Raw genomic sequence first — 21,827 nt, forward strand, 5'->3', positions numbered from 1 at the left:
CCGTGGAGTTTCCCTCCCTGGAGGTAGTCAAATGCCACCTGGACGTGGTCTTGGGCAACCTGCTCTAGGTGTCCCTGCTTGGGCAGGGAGGGTTGGACCTCCAGAGGCTCCTTCCAGCCTCAGCTGTTCTGTGGTTGTGTGCAACAGCACCTTTTAGCCAAGGCTGGAAGTTCTCCTGCTTCTCTAACTCACACAGGAAGCACCTGCACTGACAGTTTCAGGTTATCTATGGTTCTTCTAGTTGTTGCCTTATACCTTAGAACAGGGTGCAGCAGTCCCAGTCGGTGCCTTTGTGCTGCTTCATATCTGGGGTGGTAGCCCGACATGCATTCATTTCAGCTTAGTCTGACTCATTCGTGGTTCCTCTGAGGAACAAAGGGGAAAAGTCCCTCTACATCTGAGTTTCAGTCTCTATCTGCACACTGTGTAATAGAAATTAATTGTGTGTAAGTGTCATGAAATAACTCAGAAGCCAAATATTTAACCAGGGCTTTATCCAGAATTATAATAGGGATTTAATGTGATTTAGGAGTACGCTGTTTAGCCAAGTTAATACAAAAGCATGTTTTGAAATGTATCGACCCTCTTTAACTGACTTGATAAAACAAGTTACTGTATAAACAAGTTAATAACACTTAAAACAAGTAGGCAGGAATGCTTGTGGTCAAAAATTGTATTAGTATCTTTTTCTACCTTTTAATTTACTGATAGCCGCCAATGAATTTTTAAATGTTGTTTACTCCACAATAGGGAAAAAGCTCTCATCAAATTATGCTTCTAAACACAGTCTATTTTCCTAATGTTCTGTCATAGCTACTTCCTGCAGCTTTTCTTGCATCTACTCATGAAGCAGCTGGCATTGCTTCGTTTTGGTGTGAGGTGAAAGTGATTACTTTAATTGATACTTTTTTCACAATAGAGATTTGTTGAGGAAAGACTGCAAAAAGAGTGTCCTGGAATATTTAGGTAATTGTATTGTCATCTGTTACATCCAGGTTTGTATTCCTCTGAATGGCAATAGACAAGCAAAACAAATGCACTACATAAACAATAAGCCATCCACAATTTTATTAAGTGTCAAATTCATTTGGAGCAGTTCCATGCTGAAGGAACACGCTCATGAAACGTTCCTTTTAGACAATAATGCTTGCCTAATAAGCAGTCTGATATTATAGCAACGCTTTTTAAAAACACCACTCCTCCTTTTCACCATCTTGCACAGAAGGATGCTAGTCAACCAAATAAGTTTCACGTTGAAGAACTTAGGAGCTTTTTAGCCAATCTGTTTATCTTTTCATTTTGTATTTCCTAATCGTGTGATGCTCGAGCTAAAATAGTCATTAGGAAAGAAAAGCATAAAGCAAAGTGTCTGTTGAGTAGAGATAAGGTTTGCAGTAATGGTAGTAGAATATCGCCCATCCTTTTATTCCCCCTTGGCATAGCTTATACTGGATTTTAATCAGTGAGTGTAATTTATGTAATACCTTTGTTTTGCTAGTCCTGTCATAAACAAATGCAATTGTCACTTTCTGGTATCAAACTTGTGAGAACTAACTACAAGGGTAATTCAATACAAACATCAACTTGGCTTTTGTCCCAATACAGTTATGGAATTCACCATTTCTTTCTCATGAAAACTGTTTTTTGTTGTTGTTGTTCTTGTTTCTTTTTTTTTTTTTGTCTAGACTTTTTTTAGAGCTTGGGGGTGTTATTTAAACTAAGTGGAAGTATAATACTTCAAAAATTAGACACAGCAGCTTTAATTAAGTGGGAAAGATCTGGTTTTACCATGCATTTCTGTATTTTAGAGCATAACTAAAGAATTTTTGTGCATAGTTTTCAGGGATAACTTTTCTTATTGACTGATATAATAGAGTCATCACAACAGCTGCAAGGGATTGGTTACACTGCTGGAATTCACTCTGGTACACACAGGTTTTTTTAATGCACGCTTTTCGAAACAAAACAGTTTGATAGCAGGTGTGACCTTTAACCCTCCCTAACTTTGAAGAACTTAATCATCATCATTTGTTCAGCACTGAATATATTTTGCAGGTGGAGGAAACAGAGGGAAATGTAGTTTGGTTTTGATGGGAAAGAGGGAGGATAAGAAACGGTTATGTTGGTATTTTTACTCTTTTTATGTAAACCAAATCAGCCAAAGTTAATTTTGGAAGCCCTATCTAAAACAAATTTTAGATTCTGTTGAGAAAACAGGTTTTGCCATATAGTTACAGAGACATAATTGAAATGGGGGATAAAGTTCAATGAAGATTTAAGATGTGCACGTTTTCTAAGATTTTGCATGCAGAAGGGACTGGGAGAGCAGTGGAAAAAAGAGAATACACAAAAAGATACATTGAGAAGATGCCTGCATCATCCCCAAAGTAGTATCAATTACATGTTGGTCCTTCCCAACAAAATTTTATCTCACCAGCTTTTTTAGGAGCTCAGGTGATTCTGTGGCTGCTCTGTACCTCACAGTCTGAGCAAACCCTCAGGTCTGGGGGATTGCATCGTGATGTGGACACAGCTCTCTGGATGAACCAGATAACCCTTTACAGGCTCACGCAGATCACTGTAACAGTCATACAGCATAGTGATGTGGAGAGCGGTGCTACAGCCTGTGCAGAGGAAAACATTCCCTCTGTGGGAGTTAATAATCAACTAAAGAACCTGCTGGTTTTTTTCAGCCTTGTAGATTAACTTTGTTGGAAAAGGGGCACTAAAACTGACAAAATCCGAGCATACAGAAGGCAATTTTATCTGTCCGTATAAACTGGAATTGCCATATACACTTCTATACAGGTCAGTATAGACCTGAATTATGGCCACTAGTGCTGTAGTTGTGGTCCTTGCTTGGCTGTTCTTTGTGCTAAATAATTGCATGGTATTGTTGCTAGTGGTAAACTCCATTATGGCACAGATGAGAAAAAGACTTGCTTTCACAAGTAACTGAGCATATGTGGAAATGCAGACCTTAAAAAATAAAAGGTAGAAGTTAATCTTTGGGTCACTGTATTAACAGTAAATGTGTGGATATGTTCCTCTCTGATCTGGAAACCCAAAAGCATATCTTGTAATTACAAAAATCTGTTTTCTGACTCTGTAGTTTTATCCCTTTCCATACAGGCGTGGAAGCACAGATTCAGTTAATGTTCTTCACTGGTGCTGAATTTGTCCGTGAAAGGTTTCCCTGTTTAAGCATTTCTCTTCATATAGAGTCCCATTACAACTCCCTTAAGAATCAGGTTTAGTGGTTTCCAACCCCAATACCTACTTTCTTTTTGTCCAGTCTAGGCTGTGTTGAGGAAAGTTTGTTTTGTGGTTAAGGTTTTAGTTAGGATGATGAGAAGCCTCCCAAGCCTGCTACAGCTTCTCTTTCAGCCTCAGGCAACTTACTGTTGCAAGATCATTTCAGAAATCAGTTTCTTCGGGCTTCTGTGAGTTTTGGTTTCTGACAAGTATGCTGTTCTTCTCTTGGCACCAGGAGAACCAGAAAGATTTTTGGTATTAGTTGTTAGAATTAGTGTGTTCAGTATCTCTGAAATACAGATTAGTGCATGATGGACTACAAACTAAAGGTTGGTGACATTTCATAAATTTAGCCTTCATTTCTGTGGCTAAATTTAAGAGAAAATTCTTGTCTGTACATTTCCTCAAACTGAGTTACTGTAACTGCAAATTATGTATGCTGCTTTCCTCATCCCTTTCTCCAGCTTCCTCGTGGCTGCTAGGAGCAATTTGTACTACTCTGCTACCTACATTCATGTTCCATTTAGCATCTCCACTACTTGGCAGGTTGGAGCAATTCCAGACAGCAGTGGGTTACAACTAATAGAAATCTTTTTTTTTTTTTTTTTTTTTTTTTTTTTTTTAATTCTTATCAAAGTTAAATTTCCTTGAGGAAATGCATATACATGTATATATATGTATATATATGTAATCACAGAATCATTAGGGTTGGAAAAGACCTCCAAGATCATCTGGTCCAACCATCCCCCTACCACCAGCATCACCCACTAGACCATGTCCCTAAGCACCACGTCCAACCTCTCCTTGAACACCTCCAGGGACGGTGACTCCACCACCTCCCTGGGCAACCCGTCCCAACGCCTGACTGCTCTTTCTGAGAAGAAATGTCTCCTCATTTCCAACCTGAACCTCCCCTGGCGCAACTTGAGGCCATTCCCTCTAGTCCTATCACTAGTTATCTGTGAGAAGAGGCCGACCCCCAGCTCCCCACAGCTTCCTTTCAGGCAGTTGCAGAGAGCAATGGGGTCTCCCCTGAGCCTCCTCTTCTCCAGACCAAACAACCCCAGCTCCCTCAGCCGCTCCTCACAGGACTTGTGCTCCAGGCCCCTCACCGGCTTCGTAGCCCTTCTCTGGACACGCTCCAGGGCCTTGATGTCCTTCTTGTAGTGAGAGGCCCAAAGCTGAACACAACACTCGAGGTGCGGCCTCACCAGAGCCGAGTACAGGGGGACGATCACCTCCCTGCTCCTGCTGGCTGCACTTTCCCTGATACAAGCCAGGATCTTGATGAAATGTTACATCACAGTTGTATTTATGCTATATTGCCTGAGATATACGATGAATGAGGATATAGAATAAAAGAGGGCCTAGCATCAGTGTTAGCTTTGCTAATTTAACTTTTTCTTCCATTGTCTCTGCTGAAGAAAGGGATAACGTGAATTGTAGAATTTATGTTACTCTGTCAATTATATTTTCATCATATCTTTTGCTATCATGTTATTTTGCAACAATTTGAATGTACGTCTGAAGTGACCTCTTGCTGTGTTACGAGCTGTTTTGCATGATATTATACTTCTTATTTGCTGTAACAGAGTGTAGAGTTGGAGGCTCAGTTTTATACAAATTATTTCCCCTTTCCCGTTATAGTTGCTCTGAATTAGATATAGCCTAAGCAGTACTGTCACCTGGGACAGGCATGGTTGCAGCTACCTTAAAGTGCTTATGTCAGAATGTTTATTCCCCTGGACTACAATTTCAGCCCAGTGTGACAAATCTTATTCCTCAGATGACGGCAAATTTTGAGCACTGAATTCAGCTTTAAACTTCTCTGAAAACCTTTGGAGGGTCCAAAGTTTGAGCTGTTAATCCAGTGGTATGAAAATATGCAAATCTTCACTCTTTTGGAGACCACAGCACAGAAGTACCAAGTGACCTATTTTATGCAAGCAGCTGTTTCTTAAATTGTTCTCTATACTTTTTAAAGAAGTACTATTAAATATGGCCATGATGGTAAAACAAGTTCATAACTAAATCAGGGCTACAGTACGGTTACATTTTCAGAGTGATTGTATGTCATGTTCATAGACAGGAAATTCTTGAAAGGACTTCATGGAAATTTTTTAAAGTGAAATGTATGCTGGACTTGCTGATCAATAGCTAACAAGATGAAGTGTTCACTGAATAGTTGCGAGTATGAATAATTTGCATTTGGGTTTGCGGTCTCCTCGTCAAGTTGTTTATATTACATTTTTAATAAAAACCAGAAACTTGAATAGAAAAGTTATTTTATATAGGTACTTTTTGTCATGCTATTCTCTGTATTATGGTAAGACAAAAATTCTGGCCAAAATCATTTTCGGTAATGGAATTACCAAGGACAATTAAGAAGGTTCATGAATTGCAGTGTCAGAACATGGTGTTTTGGTTGTCCTTTCCCATCATATGCAAACTTTCTCATGATTTTTAATGGTACTGAATTTTTATCTTGTTTATTTAGTCTTTTGTTGAAAACTGGAACAGCCTCTTAAATAGTAATCCCAAAAATCAGCTGTATAAAATTCCGCTTTTGAAAACCCAGCTGTCTTTGTAGCTATAATTATTCTCTGAATTACATGTTTGCAAAGGCTCAATTGAGTATGATTGTATGTCTTCTAAAATAATTCATATTCTGAAACAGCTGATTTTTATCATTTAGTTGCTTATCCATGTATGGGAAAAATTAACCAAATTGGCATGTGCACATATATTTCATATATTTTCAATTACTCTTTTTTCCCCCTTTTCCAGGCCAGCCAGACCATTCAAGTTACCAAAAAGGTAAGGTATAATACCATCACATGAGACGTTTACAGAATCATATAGATATAAAGTGATCATAAAGTTGTTATTCCCCATGCAAAAATGCGGTACATTTGAGAAAAATAGTAGGCAATCAAACTAAAACCATTTATATTGAAAGTATTTCTTCACACAGTGGGTAGTGGATTTCTGAAGCAGTTAGTAGAACTGATCTTCAGTGGGTCCCTAAATAAACACGGAAAGGTGTAGCCAGGGACACGCGCCTTGACATCCCTAATCAAACAGCTGTGGAGCCTGTGGGAGCAGGAAGAGAATAGACCACAGAAAGTGGCCTAAGTAGTCTTTCCGTAAATAACTTCTTTGGGAGAAGCTTTTAGAGACAAAATACTGGGGCAGAATTTTAAAATTATGCAGACGGCTTTTCTGGCAAATATCTTGTTGTAATTTTTACTACAGTCAATGCCGTTCTCGTTCTATACATGTACACTGTCAGCAGAAGCTTAAAAACTCTGTGGCTTGTTACTGTTCTGATTAAGGGTTATTCTGAGAAGCAGCTTGGTTGTGTCAGCGAGAACGATAACCTGACAGAAAAGTTCAGATAATTTCATCATAGTGATCTTCTCTGCTTCCTAAAACCAAAGCAGAAAACCCACATGGTCAAGAATGCTAGGTTTGGACGGCATGTGCTCTGAGGAATGGCAGGATCATAGAAAGCAGTAGAGCAACTTACCTAAACTGTTCATGTATCAGTAATAGCAACAAGAAATCATTGCAAGTCAACATACATTAAAAACATAATCCACCTGTAGAATTTACCTTCAGTAAAAAACAGGCTCGTTCACTGACTATCTAGTGTGAGTTGCATAAATCTGTGGTACTATGAGTGCAGTCACACAAATAGCCATTGCTCGTGTTTACTGTATTGAATTTATATGTGATATGTTTCTGTCTTTTTATGTGAGACTGAGCAGTGGTTTAAACTGAGTATGTCTGCATATAAGTGCTGAACTGAAAAGCTTGACAGTGTCCAAGTTTTATGCTTCTGCTTAAAATGGAAGGGAAAGCAAAATGCTCTTTTCTTTTCTTCCTACTTTTTAAGAAAATGCCTGGAGTCTAGATCACCTTGGGGTAAAATGCTTGAAACCAGTCTTTAGTGGTGCCAAAATGGTGAAATTAGCCTGGATTGAATTACTTATTGAATCTCCTAAGCATTTTTATTTGTTTAAAACATGAAGAAAAAATACTCCTTCATGTGTGTGAAATATCAGGAGGAAAGAAATTGGTGGAAACTGCACGTATTTTCAAACTATACCATTCTAACAACTAGGTGGAAAGCAGTGAATGAGTGGCCTAAAAAGATTTCAGTCAACGTCATAGATACAAAAAATTCATCATGTAGTGCTTGAACACTTAGAAGGATTAAAAAAAGCTAGTGTAGTAACGTCACAATATGCCTGGTTCATTGTGCAAGCATAGTTTTAATTAGGCATCAAAAGCACGAGGCGTTATCCTGATATGGAAAAGTGCTAAGGTACATGCTTAGCACTAAGGATGCGCCTTCTGAAGGGGAGTGATGCCTTGACTGAGGAAAGATGTGGAAGAGATTTTTCTCTTGGATTTGAAAATTATCAGATGCAGAATCTAATTCATGGCATTGGCTTTTCACAGAGAAAATGTAATTAGACTAATTTTCTGGCTTTTTAATGGGTGAAAAATAAAGGAACTGCCACATGTTTAGCCACTCAGAGGTAGACAACATCTGGGCTGCCTGTAGGCATCTTGGTTGGAACCAGAGCCCTCAGTGACATCGAATTATGTTCAGACAAAATTAAAACGTAGCATGGTTAGGACTTTTTTAATGTTCCAGCTCAGGTCAGCTTTGTTTGTCTGAATTTCAGTGCATGTAGTAAGAAGCAGGACAGTTGTACAAGTGTAAACAAACACTTGCTGTCTTCTGTATATGGCTTATTAAGTTTTTAAACAATTCACCTAGGACACATTTTCTTTTGCAGCTAGTGTCCGAAGGGCTGCTCAGGTGACAATGGAAGCATAGAAACAACATGACAGAGGGGTATCTGGCACTAGTGAATAGGAAAATATAACTAGTTTAGGTAGAATTTTATGACTTCAGAGCAAATGTCTGTAATAACTAGTCAATCTAGCACTTGGTGTTTATGAAAACATTTAATCCTATAAATAGGAAAATTCTATTAGGTCATTTACTTCCCTTCTCTTCTACTTTGTACAATTGCTCATTTGGCAAGCTGCCCCCTTGTGATTCACTTTAATAAAAACTAATGCTTCAGATTGCTTTTCAAGCTTTTGCTAATTAACCTCTTGTGTGAGAATGTAAGAATTATTCCACATTTACCAAATGGGATATTGGGATACACCCAGTGCTTTGGACTCCCTTGCTGCTTAAAGCTGTGCTTAGACCCCTGGAGCATACTGACTTGCATGTGCGACAAAAAGTCAGCAATAAGCTTGCTCGCTGCTGTTGATTTTACAGTTAGAAAAATGGGAAGCTTTTGCTGGAGCAAGGAACTGGGCATTACATCCCATCTTAGGAATGGGATGGAAAATTTCTCTAGAGCAGATGATCAAATTGTGATTAGGTAACGGGTTGGCCTAAAACTGAAAAAGAAACAATCTTTTAAGATAGTAATACAATAGTAGTAGATAGTACAATAATCTAGCTCTGCTATAAACTTGCTTTCATGTTACATTGCAGGCAAGTTGAGGAGGAAATGGGGTATAAATCTTCATGATCAATATTTAGTGTGTACAGAGACAATCAGTGCAGAATGATTCATAGCCTACAATTCTTTTTTTAAATGCCTTTTAAACTTTGTGGGACTCTCAGTAGTCTTTGATCCCTAGATTAGACAATGTTACCCTTGAAACATAAGCTGTATGAGTTCAGCTCTTCACTTGAAGAAAAAATGTTAAGGAATTAAGATTTCTGGGTTTCGTTTTCTTTCCTGATACCTTTTGTCAACTTAACAGAAAAAAAATATCTTCCAAAAATAATGAAAATTAGATTTGGTTGTAAAACTCTTGCACTCTCAAAGTTGAGAACATACCGGGAGTTAAAGTCCAAGGATGTATGTTATTCTAGAAGACTAAAACATTAATGCTGATTAGCTTGTGTCATGTTGCAACTCCCTTTCATCTTTGAATTTAAAACAGATTTTGTGGATAGTTAGAATATAGGTTTTGAGTATATTTTATAAATGGCAGTTTTAAATATAGAGGAAATGTTTTCTTTTGGGTTCTGCTTAAAAATCTGTTTTTCCTCTGATTTTTTTTTTAAAAAAAGCTTAAACTTTCAAAGAAGAAACTGTGATGTTTTCTATCCTGAGTTTTTTAACAAAACATTTATTTTCTAGTGGTCCCAAACAAGGATAATATCCATGCCAGAAATTAAGTGTAAGGTTAAGGAAGAAATACTAATCTCAGAAATTTGTATTTAGACTTAGAGTTTTCATTTCACATATGTTTGTTTTTCATTTTTAATATAAAAATGTTACATAAATGATTCCTATGGCAGTTTAAATTCCTAACGGGTACTGAACAACAGAAATATCTATTTCAGTAGCCCATAATTAATCACCTCTGTAGCAGTATAAATAAAATCTAAGATAAAGACTGCATTTTTTCCTGTGTCTGATATGAAAAGCTTTTTTATATACGAGTAGAGTGTTTCAGGAGGGAGGAGGTTTGTTTCTGCATGACTTTCTTTTCTGTAACATATTTTTCTCTGCTGCTCTCCATGTAGCTATGCTGCGCTGATAGCTGACTGGCCTGTGGTGGTCCTGGGCATGTGTACTGTGTTAATAGTGGTGTGTGCACTGGTTGGAATATTAGTTCCAGATCTTCCAGATTTCTCAGATCCATTGCTGGTAAGTGAATAGTAGTCACTTGTACTGTCCAATAAGTATTTTTGGCTTGATGTTTTTTCAATATTAGCAGTAAACAGTGGATGCAAGTAAAGCAACTGGTATATTCCCCTGACGCTTTAATGTGCCTGAAAAGATCCTCTGTACTTTGAATCTCTTTGGGAATCAATTTCCATTGAGTTTCCATCAGCAGTAAGCTTGCAAAATCAAGCTTTGTCTGATAGATCCATGAAAGAAATGAAATGTTAAAGAGCCTGGTGATTCCTTTAGCAAAAATAATTTTAAAAGTATCAGATTTTGACATTGGTAACAAAGAGTGATAACAAAGGTGCAGTTGCCATCAGAGTGTGTTATCCATGAGTTTCAATTAGTTCTGCATGTTGTCATTCGAATCTCATGTGCCCCACAACAGAACTGCTGTACATTGGATAATGTAAATTCATCCCAGTTTTAGATGTACAGCACAGTACAACACAGACCATACGTTCTAAATCAAGTTTCAAAGAGTGAGGGCCAGGATCTATTAAAGGAAAGGGTATTCCAAGTGCCTTCTGGGGATGAAATGATATCCATATTGAAAGACTGAAAGTAATCTATATCAGATTCTGTTAAATACTGTGCTCATTTCTTATTTTTCTTGAGCTATTTTACCCATGAGTAGCTTTATGGAAAAAATACATTTTTTTCCATCCTCAAATATGGATATACTACTCCTGTAATTTATTGTTATTTGTATTATAGTAGCATGTATCTGTACATATCCATATGTAATGGCTTTTTTCTGAAAACAGTCAAGTTATTCTAATTATATTTCAAAGTCACTTTTGAAATGGAAGACCTGCCTAGTTCTTGGAAAAATATATATTTTTTAATTAATTTTTTTATTCATAAAGATCAAAAGTTTTTATTCATAAAAAACTTTATAAACTTTATAAAGTTTTTATTCATAAAGATCATTAAAAAAAAGATCATAAAGATCATAAAAATCAGTAAAGAGTTGTAATTAAGATACAGAAGAGAACGTTACAGAATACCCTTACTCTGAAAAGTAAGTTGAACATTTAGTAGACTAAATAATCACCATTTCTCGGGGAGATAAGTAATATGCGCAAGAATTTGTAATGCCTTGTCAGTTTATATAGTTGGTCATTATTTTGTCAAACTGGCCCGTCATAAAACATTTTACATTTAGAGCAGATGCCTGGAATAACTATGCTTCGTAATGAAAACTATACATCACTTTGGTCATGTTTCCACTTTCCTGTTTGAGCTAAAGAATTAAAAGTATTAATGGAATTTTATAATACTCTTTCTTAGGGTTTTGAACCAAGAGGGACAGCAATAGGACAGAGACTGGTTACATGGAACAATATGGTGAAAAACACAGGGTACAAAGCAACACTTGCAAATTATCCTTTTAAATATGCAGATGAGCAAGCTAAAAGGTAAGAATTTGTATTAAAGATTCATTTTATTCTGTCATGGTTTTTTGAGTGTACATAGCACTTGCTCTAGTACCCACTGAATTTACTGTATATAGTGTGAATGGTTTCAATACGTATTGGATCTAGTCATCTACAATTTTCAAGGACCTAGATAATTCCCATCATAAGATTTTTGAAATATTGTGTCAGCCTTTGAAGTCTCTAATAAGAAAAAATGCAGTGAATGTTTCAGTTCTTGAATAAAGAAGTCACACTGTAATAGAAGAGCTAATGAGATGTGTAACTTGTTTGGATACGTCTTTTAACAATTTCTTTGGTGAAGTAAGTTAAAGCCATTTATTCCATTTCAGTCATCAAGATGACAGATGGTCAGATGATCACTATGAAAGAGAAAAGAGGCAAGCAGAATGGAACTTTCACAAGGATACCTTTTTCTGTGATATTCCAAGTAAGTGGAGAAATGATGTAAGGAGAATAAGCTTCTGACAGTTGAATCATTTCTGAGCTCTTCTGTCTATTGTGTGCCTGATTAGGAAAATATTTTTGCTTAGTATATTCATGATAAACACCTTCTTTGTATGTGCAGAAGCCTTTGAAATTATTGGGCTAAAATGTTATATTCTATTGGTTCTTCCTAGGAAGCAATTATGTCCTTAAAGTGGTTCCATTTCCTGTAAAGATATTCTGTTGTTGATAATGCTGTAATCAGTGTAAGGGCAGTGTTTTATGTATGCCTATAGACATAGCACTTAACTCACACTGGGGAAGAAGTTGTGTTTTGTCTGTGCCATCAACTCTAAAAAAAAGAAAACCACCTAAAACAAATTACTTTTCCTCTAGATGTTTATATGAGACTCTTTCCTAAAAGACATCCACAGGTCATATCCTGCCCAGAATTTAGGCTGTTTTTAAAAACAAAACAAAACCAAAAGATCACAAAACCAACCAAAAATCCAGCAAATTCTTAAAGTAGTAAAGGCTTTTGAAAATGTTTAAATTAAACTGGAGGACAAAGAAGTCTTTATTAAACTTTTTACAAAGCATAAGACAAAACATTGGTAAGTTACATTATGGCAGATTACACACATTAGCAGATGTAGATCTCACCTTTATTCAAAGAATGCCTACTTGGGCTCTGTTGCTGCTACTTGTATGTGTGAAGACTGATAACAGAGCACAAAAACGTAATTATGAAGTTATTTGTTTATATTATTGACCTGAGAGAGAAAGCAATGAGCAGTAAAAACAGGTGAAAAACAGATTTATTTATTTTTCAATTACACTGAGGTTTTACATGTAAAGTGAGACAATATGAACAATGTCATCATTGTGAGCAGAACCAAATTAGACTGAAAAGTTATTTCATAAGGAAGAGGAAATGTATTAGAAACACTACTGAGCATTAACTATAGCTTGAAGCAGAATTAACTCCCGCCAGCTATTTCTGTATAGTCTCATTCTTTCCATTACTGTTCCTGCATAGTCTCAGTTGTGTCAGTCGTGAAGGGATTGTGCTTCTATGGGAGTTTCTAGTTTGTTATGTAAAGAAATCGGTTGTTTTCCTCCTGACCCGTATTGGTCATTGGTATCCTTCTGTGTCTGCTCTAGGATCAGCAGATTTCAGTTTCCTTGATCCTAAAGCACAGCCAGAGATCATAAGGCACTACCACTGAGTATTTTCATTGCAGTTCTGTGAAGGGCAACAGCTCTGCATATTCTCAGCAGTGGGAAAAAATCAACCTTTTGTTTTTGGAAATATAATTAAAGTGATAATGTTTCTTAACCCAAAGTACCATATATTGTTACTCAGTACCATATATATGTCCATGTATATATGTTTCCCTTGTCAGCTATGCATAAAGGACTTCTGCCACTAAGTAATGATTTCTTTTTCTAAAAGCTGTCTTCTAATAAATATGATTTAATTTTTAATTTAAGCTGCATGTATCTAAACTGTAGAATTATTTAAAATGGCCTTACGGATATCACAATTTCCACTGCAGTCATTTGCTTCTAAAGCAAAAAGTCTTGTAGAAACATCTTTATAATTATTATTTACATTCCTGAATGTCTTACTAAATCAGCCTTTGATTTCTATTATCTATGCACTGACATTATGCTGTGCCAATAATTTCATAGTTTGCTGATTAGATCTTCTGTTGTTGGATTTTTTTTTGTTTGTTTGTCATAGTTCAGAAGATAACTTGCTTGAATAGAAGTCTGTAGAGCTTCTAAGTGGTATATAATATTTAAGATGCCATGTTTACTATAAGCACTTTAAGGAAACTGAAACTTTCATGTGGACTAAGTCTTACAGATAAATATATTATCATCTTAAAAAGGAGGTGGATTCCCATGACCTGAAAAAAAAAATTCATTGGCATCATTGGAATGGTGGGATTTTACATCAGTATTTGATGTCAGACACAACCAAATAGTCCATAAACCGTCCTCCTGTAATTTCAGGTGATCGCTATTCACGAGTGGTTTTTACATCAACAGAAGGAGAGAATTTATGGAATTTGAATGCAATTAAGTCAATGTGCAATGTAGATAACTTGAGGGTAAGTAAAGATGTTGTATTATTATTTAATATGCAGATAGAAAGCATTTATTTGAGCTTCATTTTGCTGCCCATTGTCATCCAACAGTATATGAGAGCGTTTGACATTGTTCACATCCTTGTAAAATGGTCAGTCTGTGTACAGAGGAAGATAACAAACAACAATCTCTACAATTAGATTATACAGAGGAATTTGTTTTTGCTACTAATGCCATCCAGAATGGGGTGGAGGAGGATTATATATTGTCCTATGTATAGGACGATACCAATCATTGCAAAACAATGCTGTCTGAATAAAAAATAATACATCTGTGTAAGAAAATAAACACAGTTAATTACCTCTGAAAAATACTGTTTTTAATGCTCACATTACTTCTGATGACTTTTTCCCTCCCTGTACGCATACTTTTATAGTAAAATGGTATTTCAAATATGGCTTTACTTTCTGAGGGAAGCATGAAAGTAAAAAACCAAGCACCACACATCTTGACTCCATGAAAATAGCTCATCCTTCAGAATAAGAACACCTGAGAAAATAAAATGTTGTCTCCTTCAGCCACATCCAGAATGATGTAAATATTCATAAAGAGTATTTGTTGCAGATAATGTTTCTATGGATCTGTGTTGTAATTTACGTATTTACTTGAGAATAATCAGGCACATCAGCTGAGCACAACAGTAGTGCAGCATGATAGTGGCTTGGTCTTTTAGCTAGGTAGTTGACAAAATAAACTGATATGTTTAGGTGTTTTAGGTATTGCTGGTTGGTATATGTAAATGTGTAATAAAAATAAGACACTTGGGGTTGAGAAAAGGCTGAAGCTTTTTTCCTTTTTATTTTTTTTTTAAATGCTTGCTATTTACAAGTAACATTTCTAAACAATTCTAACAATTTCTGAGCATTTCTAACACTTTTTAGAACTCAAATGAAGTGCTGACGTAAGTCCCACTTCTAAACATGAAGTTCAGCTAACAACCAGTCTCTAGAGAGGAGGCTGACTTGCCCTGTAGCTATCAGAAGAAATTGACACTTCTGTGGCCTTCCAGTCTTACCGAATCTCCTCTGGCTGTAGTCAGTTTTGTTGTTGAATTCATCACTGTTGAGGGTCAAAATTCTGTTTCTGTTCAAATGAGTGGCAAAACTTTCTGTATTCCAAGATTGGACAGTGTTTTCTGGAAATGTGAACCTTAGTGTTTATGTAATTTTTGAATGACAAGTGGGATTTCAGCACCACGTAGTATTTGCTTTTAATATGAGCTAACAATATATCCTGTGTGATAATTGTATTCCCATCTGCTTGTATCTACTTTAACTGTATATTTTACTGACAGTCAGGGGCTTCATTGTACAGCTGCTCAGCATATGGTAGTCCTATAATCTTCATGGAAATATTATATACAAAATAGCTGTAAGAAATGTTGTAACTACTTGAATGAGAAGAGCCCTTTCTTTCAGCTGGTAATTGCAGGATGTTTTCCCTATAAACCATAAACAGTTATTTTATAAACTTCAAAGACTGTAAATTATCTTCTCAGACTGCTTCCCCAAAAACACGTATTTGTGATTTCTGTCACTTCATATATCCATTTGGGCAGGTCTGCCTACAGACGCAGCATGTGCGCAGGTTGCACTGCTTGGTTTCTTTAGTTGTTCCAGAACAAATGGAAATCTTGCCAGTGGCAGACCAAGTTAGGCAACAGCAAAATGGCCTTTGCCATACCTTTGGATCACTAACAAAGCCCAATGCTACAATGTATTAACATTTTACATAGTGTTTTAATAAGCTATCCCAAGCTAAATTTTGCATTTTAATTTCTCATTTCCAGCTGCCAGCTCATGTTACTTTATCTTTGGCAGCAGTTACTTTACCAGTGAATGTTTATGGCCTGCAGCAAGTGTTGAAGAACAGCATCTAACCCTCATTGTCCTGTTTTGAACTTGAATATGCAGAGAAGACAATACAATCCTTTCCTACCAATTTGCCTGCCTGACCCAAGGGTTTGCCTATTATATCCTCATAAGATAAACCTGGAGGTGTGCCATGAAAAACACAGATAGGCTATTCCAGTGCTTCCTTTTATTTAATAGGTTGTTCGGTTTTTCCTGTGTTTGCATGTGTGAGTGTTTTTATCTGGAAACAATCAAATGTGAATTATCCTGGTTTTTTGGAATGCCAGTTTGTTATTGTTCAGAAATTGGTTGACAAAATTAAGTCCATATTAAAGCTTTTATAACTCTCATGAGAATCCCCAATTGCAAGGTTTTGTCTGCATTATAAATGATTGCTAATAATAAACCTGTGCAATTTTGCTAGAAAAGCAAAGTAGTATGTTTTGAATTGAGGTGATCTAAAATATACATGGGTAATGATTTCTGGTCCCAATCCTGTAAACTCTTAAGCACATAGCTTTAATGACTTTATTAAAATGTGTTCATTATAGGCAACTTGATTAAGACTGAAGTTTTACATGTATCTAAGTATTTGAAGGATTAATTCTAATTCAGCACATACAACAAGCCAGAAAGTTTTGTGTAGCAGCAGACATGAAAATTTTAAGACTTAAATTCCCTCTGCTGCATAAAGAATGAGTTTTACCAACTTTTTACCAAAATTTCCATGATCTAACATTGTTGCTTAGCAGTTTCAATTTTACTTAAAGATGCTTTAATTTTGCCAAAAGTGTCTTATGGCAGTTTAGTTAAGTCCTGCACTTAGTAGTTTCAACTAAATTTGGAATATTCTTAAAGTCAAAGAAGACTTTCCACATACCAGATTAACAGTCATTTAGGTAAGGAGATTCCTTAACCAAAATGTTAAAATTGCTATCATTTTCATAAAGCTCTGATAGAAGGTCCACGGCTTGGGGCATTGACTTGAGCTGACAACAGAGGTTCCCCTCACTGTGACCTAGCTCTGTGCCTTGTCTGCATTTGCCGCTGGTGCCTGGTTGTCCCTGTAACTTCTCTGGGCTTCCTGCTGCATCTTTCTCTGTTCCTTCACTCTTGTGCTGACCCACGGGACTTCTTCCCATGGTGGGTGCAATGTTCAGAGGCACGACTGCCATCTCTGTGCAACAACACTTATTTTATGGGGCCTTATGTCACAGATGAATTATGTTGTGACTTGGAAATCTCTGCATGACTTGGACAAACAATGCCTAGGCAGCAGCATGCTGACCTGTTCGGGAGAAATGTTTGTCAGCTATATGAGAGCAAGAAAAAACTCAAAGTGAGGGTTGTAGAAGATAGGTCAGATGATGGTAGTCGTTGTAAAAGCTGTCATGTCCTTTCTTCTGGATGGTAAATCCCTGCTTCTCCTAGGAACGTCAGTATGTGATTGAAAGCAGAACGAAACTTTGTTAAGGTATAGCTGATGGTCTCTTTTCAGGACTATAGTATGAGATAATAGAAGAGAATTAACCACCCTCAGTCTGGAAGAAAACTCAGTGCATCTTCAAACAATAGAAATACAGTATTCTTAACTCTTCTGCCAAATCTACACTGCGTTGACAAGTCAGAACACTGAGTTACTGCTGGTTCAGTCTGGTGTATATAAGAGGACACTGATCAAAACCAATGCATGCAGAAATAGGAATTTAAAATGTTAACACAAAAGGACTGTAAACTGAATTTTTGTCACTTAAGGATTTTTTTGTGTGTCTGAATGTTTCTAAAAATTCAGGTGGTTACTTTAAAATGAATTTTTGGCTCTGCCTGTTTTTACACAGATCAGATCCCATTCCCAGTTTGGCGATCTCTGCCAGAGAGCCACTGCTGCTTCGTGCTGTCCCAGCTGGACTCTGGGCAACTATATTGCCATTCTAAACAACAGGTCATCGTGTCAAAAAATTGTAGAACGAGATGTCTCTCACACCCTAAAGCTGCTTCGCACATGTGCCAAATACTACTACAATGGGACCCTGGGGCCGGACTGCTGGGATATGAATGCCAAAAGGAAGGACCAACTCAAGTGTACAAACGTGCCTCGCAAATGTACCAAGTACAATGCTGTTTACCAGATCCTTCACTATCTAGTGGACAAGGATTTCCTAAGCCCAAAGACAGCTGACTATGTCTTACCAGCTTTAAAATATAGCATGCTCTTCTCTCCAACTGAGAAAGGAGAAAGCATGATGAGTATTTACCTAGACAACTTTGAGAACTGGAACTCTTCTGATGGTGTAACAACTGTCACGGGGATTGAGTTTGGAATAAAACATAGTTTGTTTCAAGATTACCTATTGATGGATACTGTGTATCCTGCCATAGCCATTGTAATTGTTTTATTAGTTATGTGTGTATACACGAAGTCCATGTTTATCACGCTGATGACTATGTTTGCAATAATTAGTTCCTTGATTGTTTCTTATTTTCTCTATCGGGTAGTATTTAATTTTGAGTTCTTTCCATTCATGAATCTCACAGCATTAATTATTCTTGTTGGGATCGGAGCGGATGATGCTTTTGTATTATGTGATGTTTGGAACTACACAAAATTTGATAAACCTCATGCTGGAACTTCTGAGACAGTGAGCATCACATTGCAGCACGCTGCTCTTTCCATGTTTGTCACCAGTTTTACTACCGCTGCTGCCTTCTATGCTAATTATGTCAGCAATATCACAGCAATCAGATGTTTTGGTGTTTATGCCGGCACTGCTATATTGGTAAATTATGTTTTGATGGTTACCTGGCTACCTGCTGTAGTTGTATTACATGAACGGTATCTTCTCAATATTTTCAGTTGCTTTAAAAAACCTCAGCAGAGGGTATACAACAACAAAAACTGCTGGACAGTGTTGTGCCAAACGTTCCACAAGATTATTTTTGCAGTCTCAGAAGCATCCAGGATATTTTTTGAAAAAGTTTTGCCATGCATTGTTATCAAATTCCGTTATATTTGGCTTTTCTGGTTCCTTGCCTTAACAATCGGTGGAGCATATATTGTGTGTGTAAATCCAAAGATGAAATTGCCGTCATTGGAGCTCTCTGAGTTTCAGGTATTTAGGTCTTCTCACCCATTTGAACGATATGATGCAGAATACAAAAAACTTTTTATGTTTGAACGTGTCCACCACGGAGAGGAGCTCCACATGCCTATTACAGTAATCTGGGGTGTCACTCCTGAAGATAATGGTGACCCTTTAAATCCTAAAAGTAAAGGAAAGCTGCAACTAGATAGTAGTTTTAATATTGCTAGCCCCGCTTCACAGGTTTGGATTTTGCGCTTCTGTCAGAAGTTAAGAAATCAAACATTCTTTTATCAGACTGAAGAACAAGACTTCACAAGCTGTTTTATTGAAACATTTAAGCAGTGGATGGAAAATCAGGACTGTGATGAGCCATCTCTCTACCCCTGCTGCAGCCACTGGAGCTTTCCATACAAACAAGAAGTTTTTGAGTTATGCATCAAGAGAGCTATAATGGAGCTAGAAAGAAGCACAGGGTACCATTTAGATAGCAAAACCCCAGGGCCTCGCTTCGACCTTAATGACACCATCAGGGCAGTGGTGCTGGAGTTCCAAAGCACCTACCTCTTCACACTGGCTTATGAGAAAATGCATCAGTTCTACAAAGAGGTTGACTCATGGATTTCAAATGAGCTTAGTTCTGCTCCTGAAGGCCTTAGCAATGGTTGGTTTGTAAGCAATTTAGAATTTTATGATCTTCAGGACAGTCTTTCTGATGGTACTCTTATTGCCATGGGTCTTTCGGTTGCTGTTGCATTTAGTGTAATGCTTCTTACAACTTGGAATATAATTATAAGCCTTTACGCAATAGTTTCAATAGCTGGAACTATTTTTGTCACTGTAGGTTCTCTGGTTCTTCTTGGATGGGAGCTGAATGTGCTAGAATCTGTCACTATTTCTGTGGCTGTTGGCTTATCAGTAGACTTTGCTGTTCATTATGGAGTGGCTTATCGCCTTGCTCCTGACCCTGACCGAGAGGGAAAGGTGATTTTTTCTTTAAGCCGTATGGGTTCTGCTATTGCAATGGCTGCACTGACAACATTTGTAGCTGGAGCAATGATGATGCCCTCTACAGTGTTGGCATACACACAGCTTGGCACTTTCATGATGCTTATAATGTGCATTAGTTGGGCTTTTGCAACGTTCTTCTTCCAGTGCATGTGCCGATGCCTTGGACCTCAGGGCACTTGTGGCCAAATCCCGCTACCAAAAAAATTGCGGTGTAATGCCTTCTCTCAGACCCTTTCAGGAGCCCAGGGAGGCAGAGGTCAAAATAAATCGCATCCCATTAGCAAGTATCAGCTGGACTCCAGAAGTCAAAAACCAGAAATGGAGCATGAGCACTATGAGCTTGAGCCGCTGGCATCACAAGCTGGTGTCTGTAACCCTGCAGAGAAAGTGACGTATGAGGAAACTCATATCTGCTCAGAACTCTTCAGTAGCAGGTCCCAAAACACCTGCATGCCTATGCATTCGGTATATAATAGTGAAGTGAGCAAAAGCATAAAAAACGTTGCTGGTTCAGCTGTGTTACAGTCTATTGACCAACATGCTCTATGCCCAATTTTCTCTCAAAACAGGCAGTGCAGCTGTCCAGATCCATATAAACAAGTAGCAGTCCAGTGGAGTCCGCACTCCTGTCAACAGCTAAGCAATCCCTTCTGTTACCAGTGCTCTCCTTCACCTGGAGCTGTACAGATCCCAAACCCTGTGGGTCCCATAAATGCTTTACAGCAAGCTGCTGAAGGTTATGTGCACCCAGTCCAGCATGTCCTCCACTGCAGTTGCCTCCAAGGAAGGCTCAAAAGAACGATGACGCAGAACTCGCTGCCTAAAAATTTTTTCCTCCAGTCAGTGCAACAGTTTCAGACACATCAGAGAATAAACAGGACAGATTCACACGCTCACCAAAACCCGGAGGAAAACATGAGAACAGTTCCAAAGGTAATGAGTTCCTCGCAATTTCTCTGCCGCAGTGTAGGTCCTCTCATTGTTCATTGCTCCGAATGTGAGAACAGTGTATCCAACAACCACAAGGGATTCTGCCAGAAGACGGACAAGTGTGATGAAAAGGGTGGCACAGAAGCAAACGGGGTTGAAAGCAAGAAAGCCTCTATGTCAAAGCAGAAAAAGAAAGCTGAGAGCAAGACGATAGATCAGCGTTCTTTGCAGAACGACCAGGTTTTGAATGCTGACCAAAATGATGAAAACCACCTGCTGAATAGGTCAGTGGGAGAGGCTCACTGTGAAGGTTGCCATGAAAATTCACACTGTTGTAGCAAGGCTGTGACAGTGAAGTGCAATTCTGTTGATTGTCAAATGCCAAACATCGAAGCCAATGTGCCTCCTATGTTAATGCGCCCAGAACTTTCCAATGAAAGTTTGTTAATAAAAACACTATAATAAATCTTTAATTTGGCCACTGTGTGTCTTTCTTATAGAAGTAAGTTTAAATCATTAAACAAGAAAGTCCTGAGTAAATACGAATTAAAATTTGCATTTTGGAATGAAAAAATATATATTTTATAGAAGAGTAACCTTTATATATTTCATAAAGCCATTACATGTAGTAAAGCCTGATGTTGTCTAGATTTTTTTCTGTAACTGTAAATTAGATTATGATTAATTTAGTTTTTGCCCCAGGGCATTAGACTTTGAATTCTCCATATAAACCATCTCAAGAATATAAAGCATTGCAAAGAAACTCTCCCTTTGCTGAAGCCAGGGCTTGAGAGATCAATAATGTTTGGGATGAAGCACGGTTGCGGCTTTTTCTGAGTGCACTTCCCTTATTCCACTGCTGTCTTACAGGCTTCTGTTCAGACCATTGTGCAGCCCTTGAACAACGGCAGGGCTGTAACTGTTCATTGGAAGACCAGGCAGTGGAGCATGTTT

At 37.6% G+C, this 21,827-nt stretch overlaps 1 protein-coding gene across 5 annotated transcripts in view; it reads left to right on the forward strand.

Moving 5' to 3' along the window:
- The window catches only part of DISP1 (dispatched RND transporter family member 1), an 89,237-nt gene extending 67,891 nt beyond the window's left edge, over positions 1–21,346 (forward strand). For all 5 annotated transcript variants that reach the window (XM_066993688.1, XM_048057583.2, XM_048057591.2 and 2 more), the window contains 6 exons: positions 6,043–6,072; positions 9,833–9,956; positions 11,271–11,398; positions 11,749–11,846; positions 13,865–13,962; positions 17,691–21,346. In XM_066993688.1, coding sequence (XP_066849789.1) covers positions 6,043–6,072; positions 9,833–9,956; positions 11,271–11,398; positions 11,749–11,846; positions 13,865–13,962; positions 17,691–21,335 — 4,123 coding nt within the window. In that variant the 3' untranslated portion in view covers positions 21,336–21,346. The remainder of the gene's footprint in view (positions 1–6,042; positions 6,073–9,832; positions 9,957–11,270; positions 11,399–11,748; positions 11,847–13,864; positions 13,963–17,690) is intronic.
- Positions 21,347–21,827: the final 481 nt, after the last annotated feature.

The sequence above is a fragment of the Anser cygnoides genome, chromosome 3, assembly GCF_040182565.1.
Source record: "Anser cygnoides isolate HZ-2024a breed goose chromosome 3, Taihu_goose_T2T_genome, whole genome shotgun sequence".
NCBI lineage: Eukaryota > Metazoa > Chordata > Aves > Anseriformes > Anatidae > Anser > Anser cygnoides.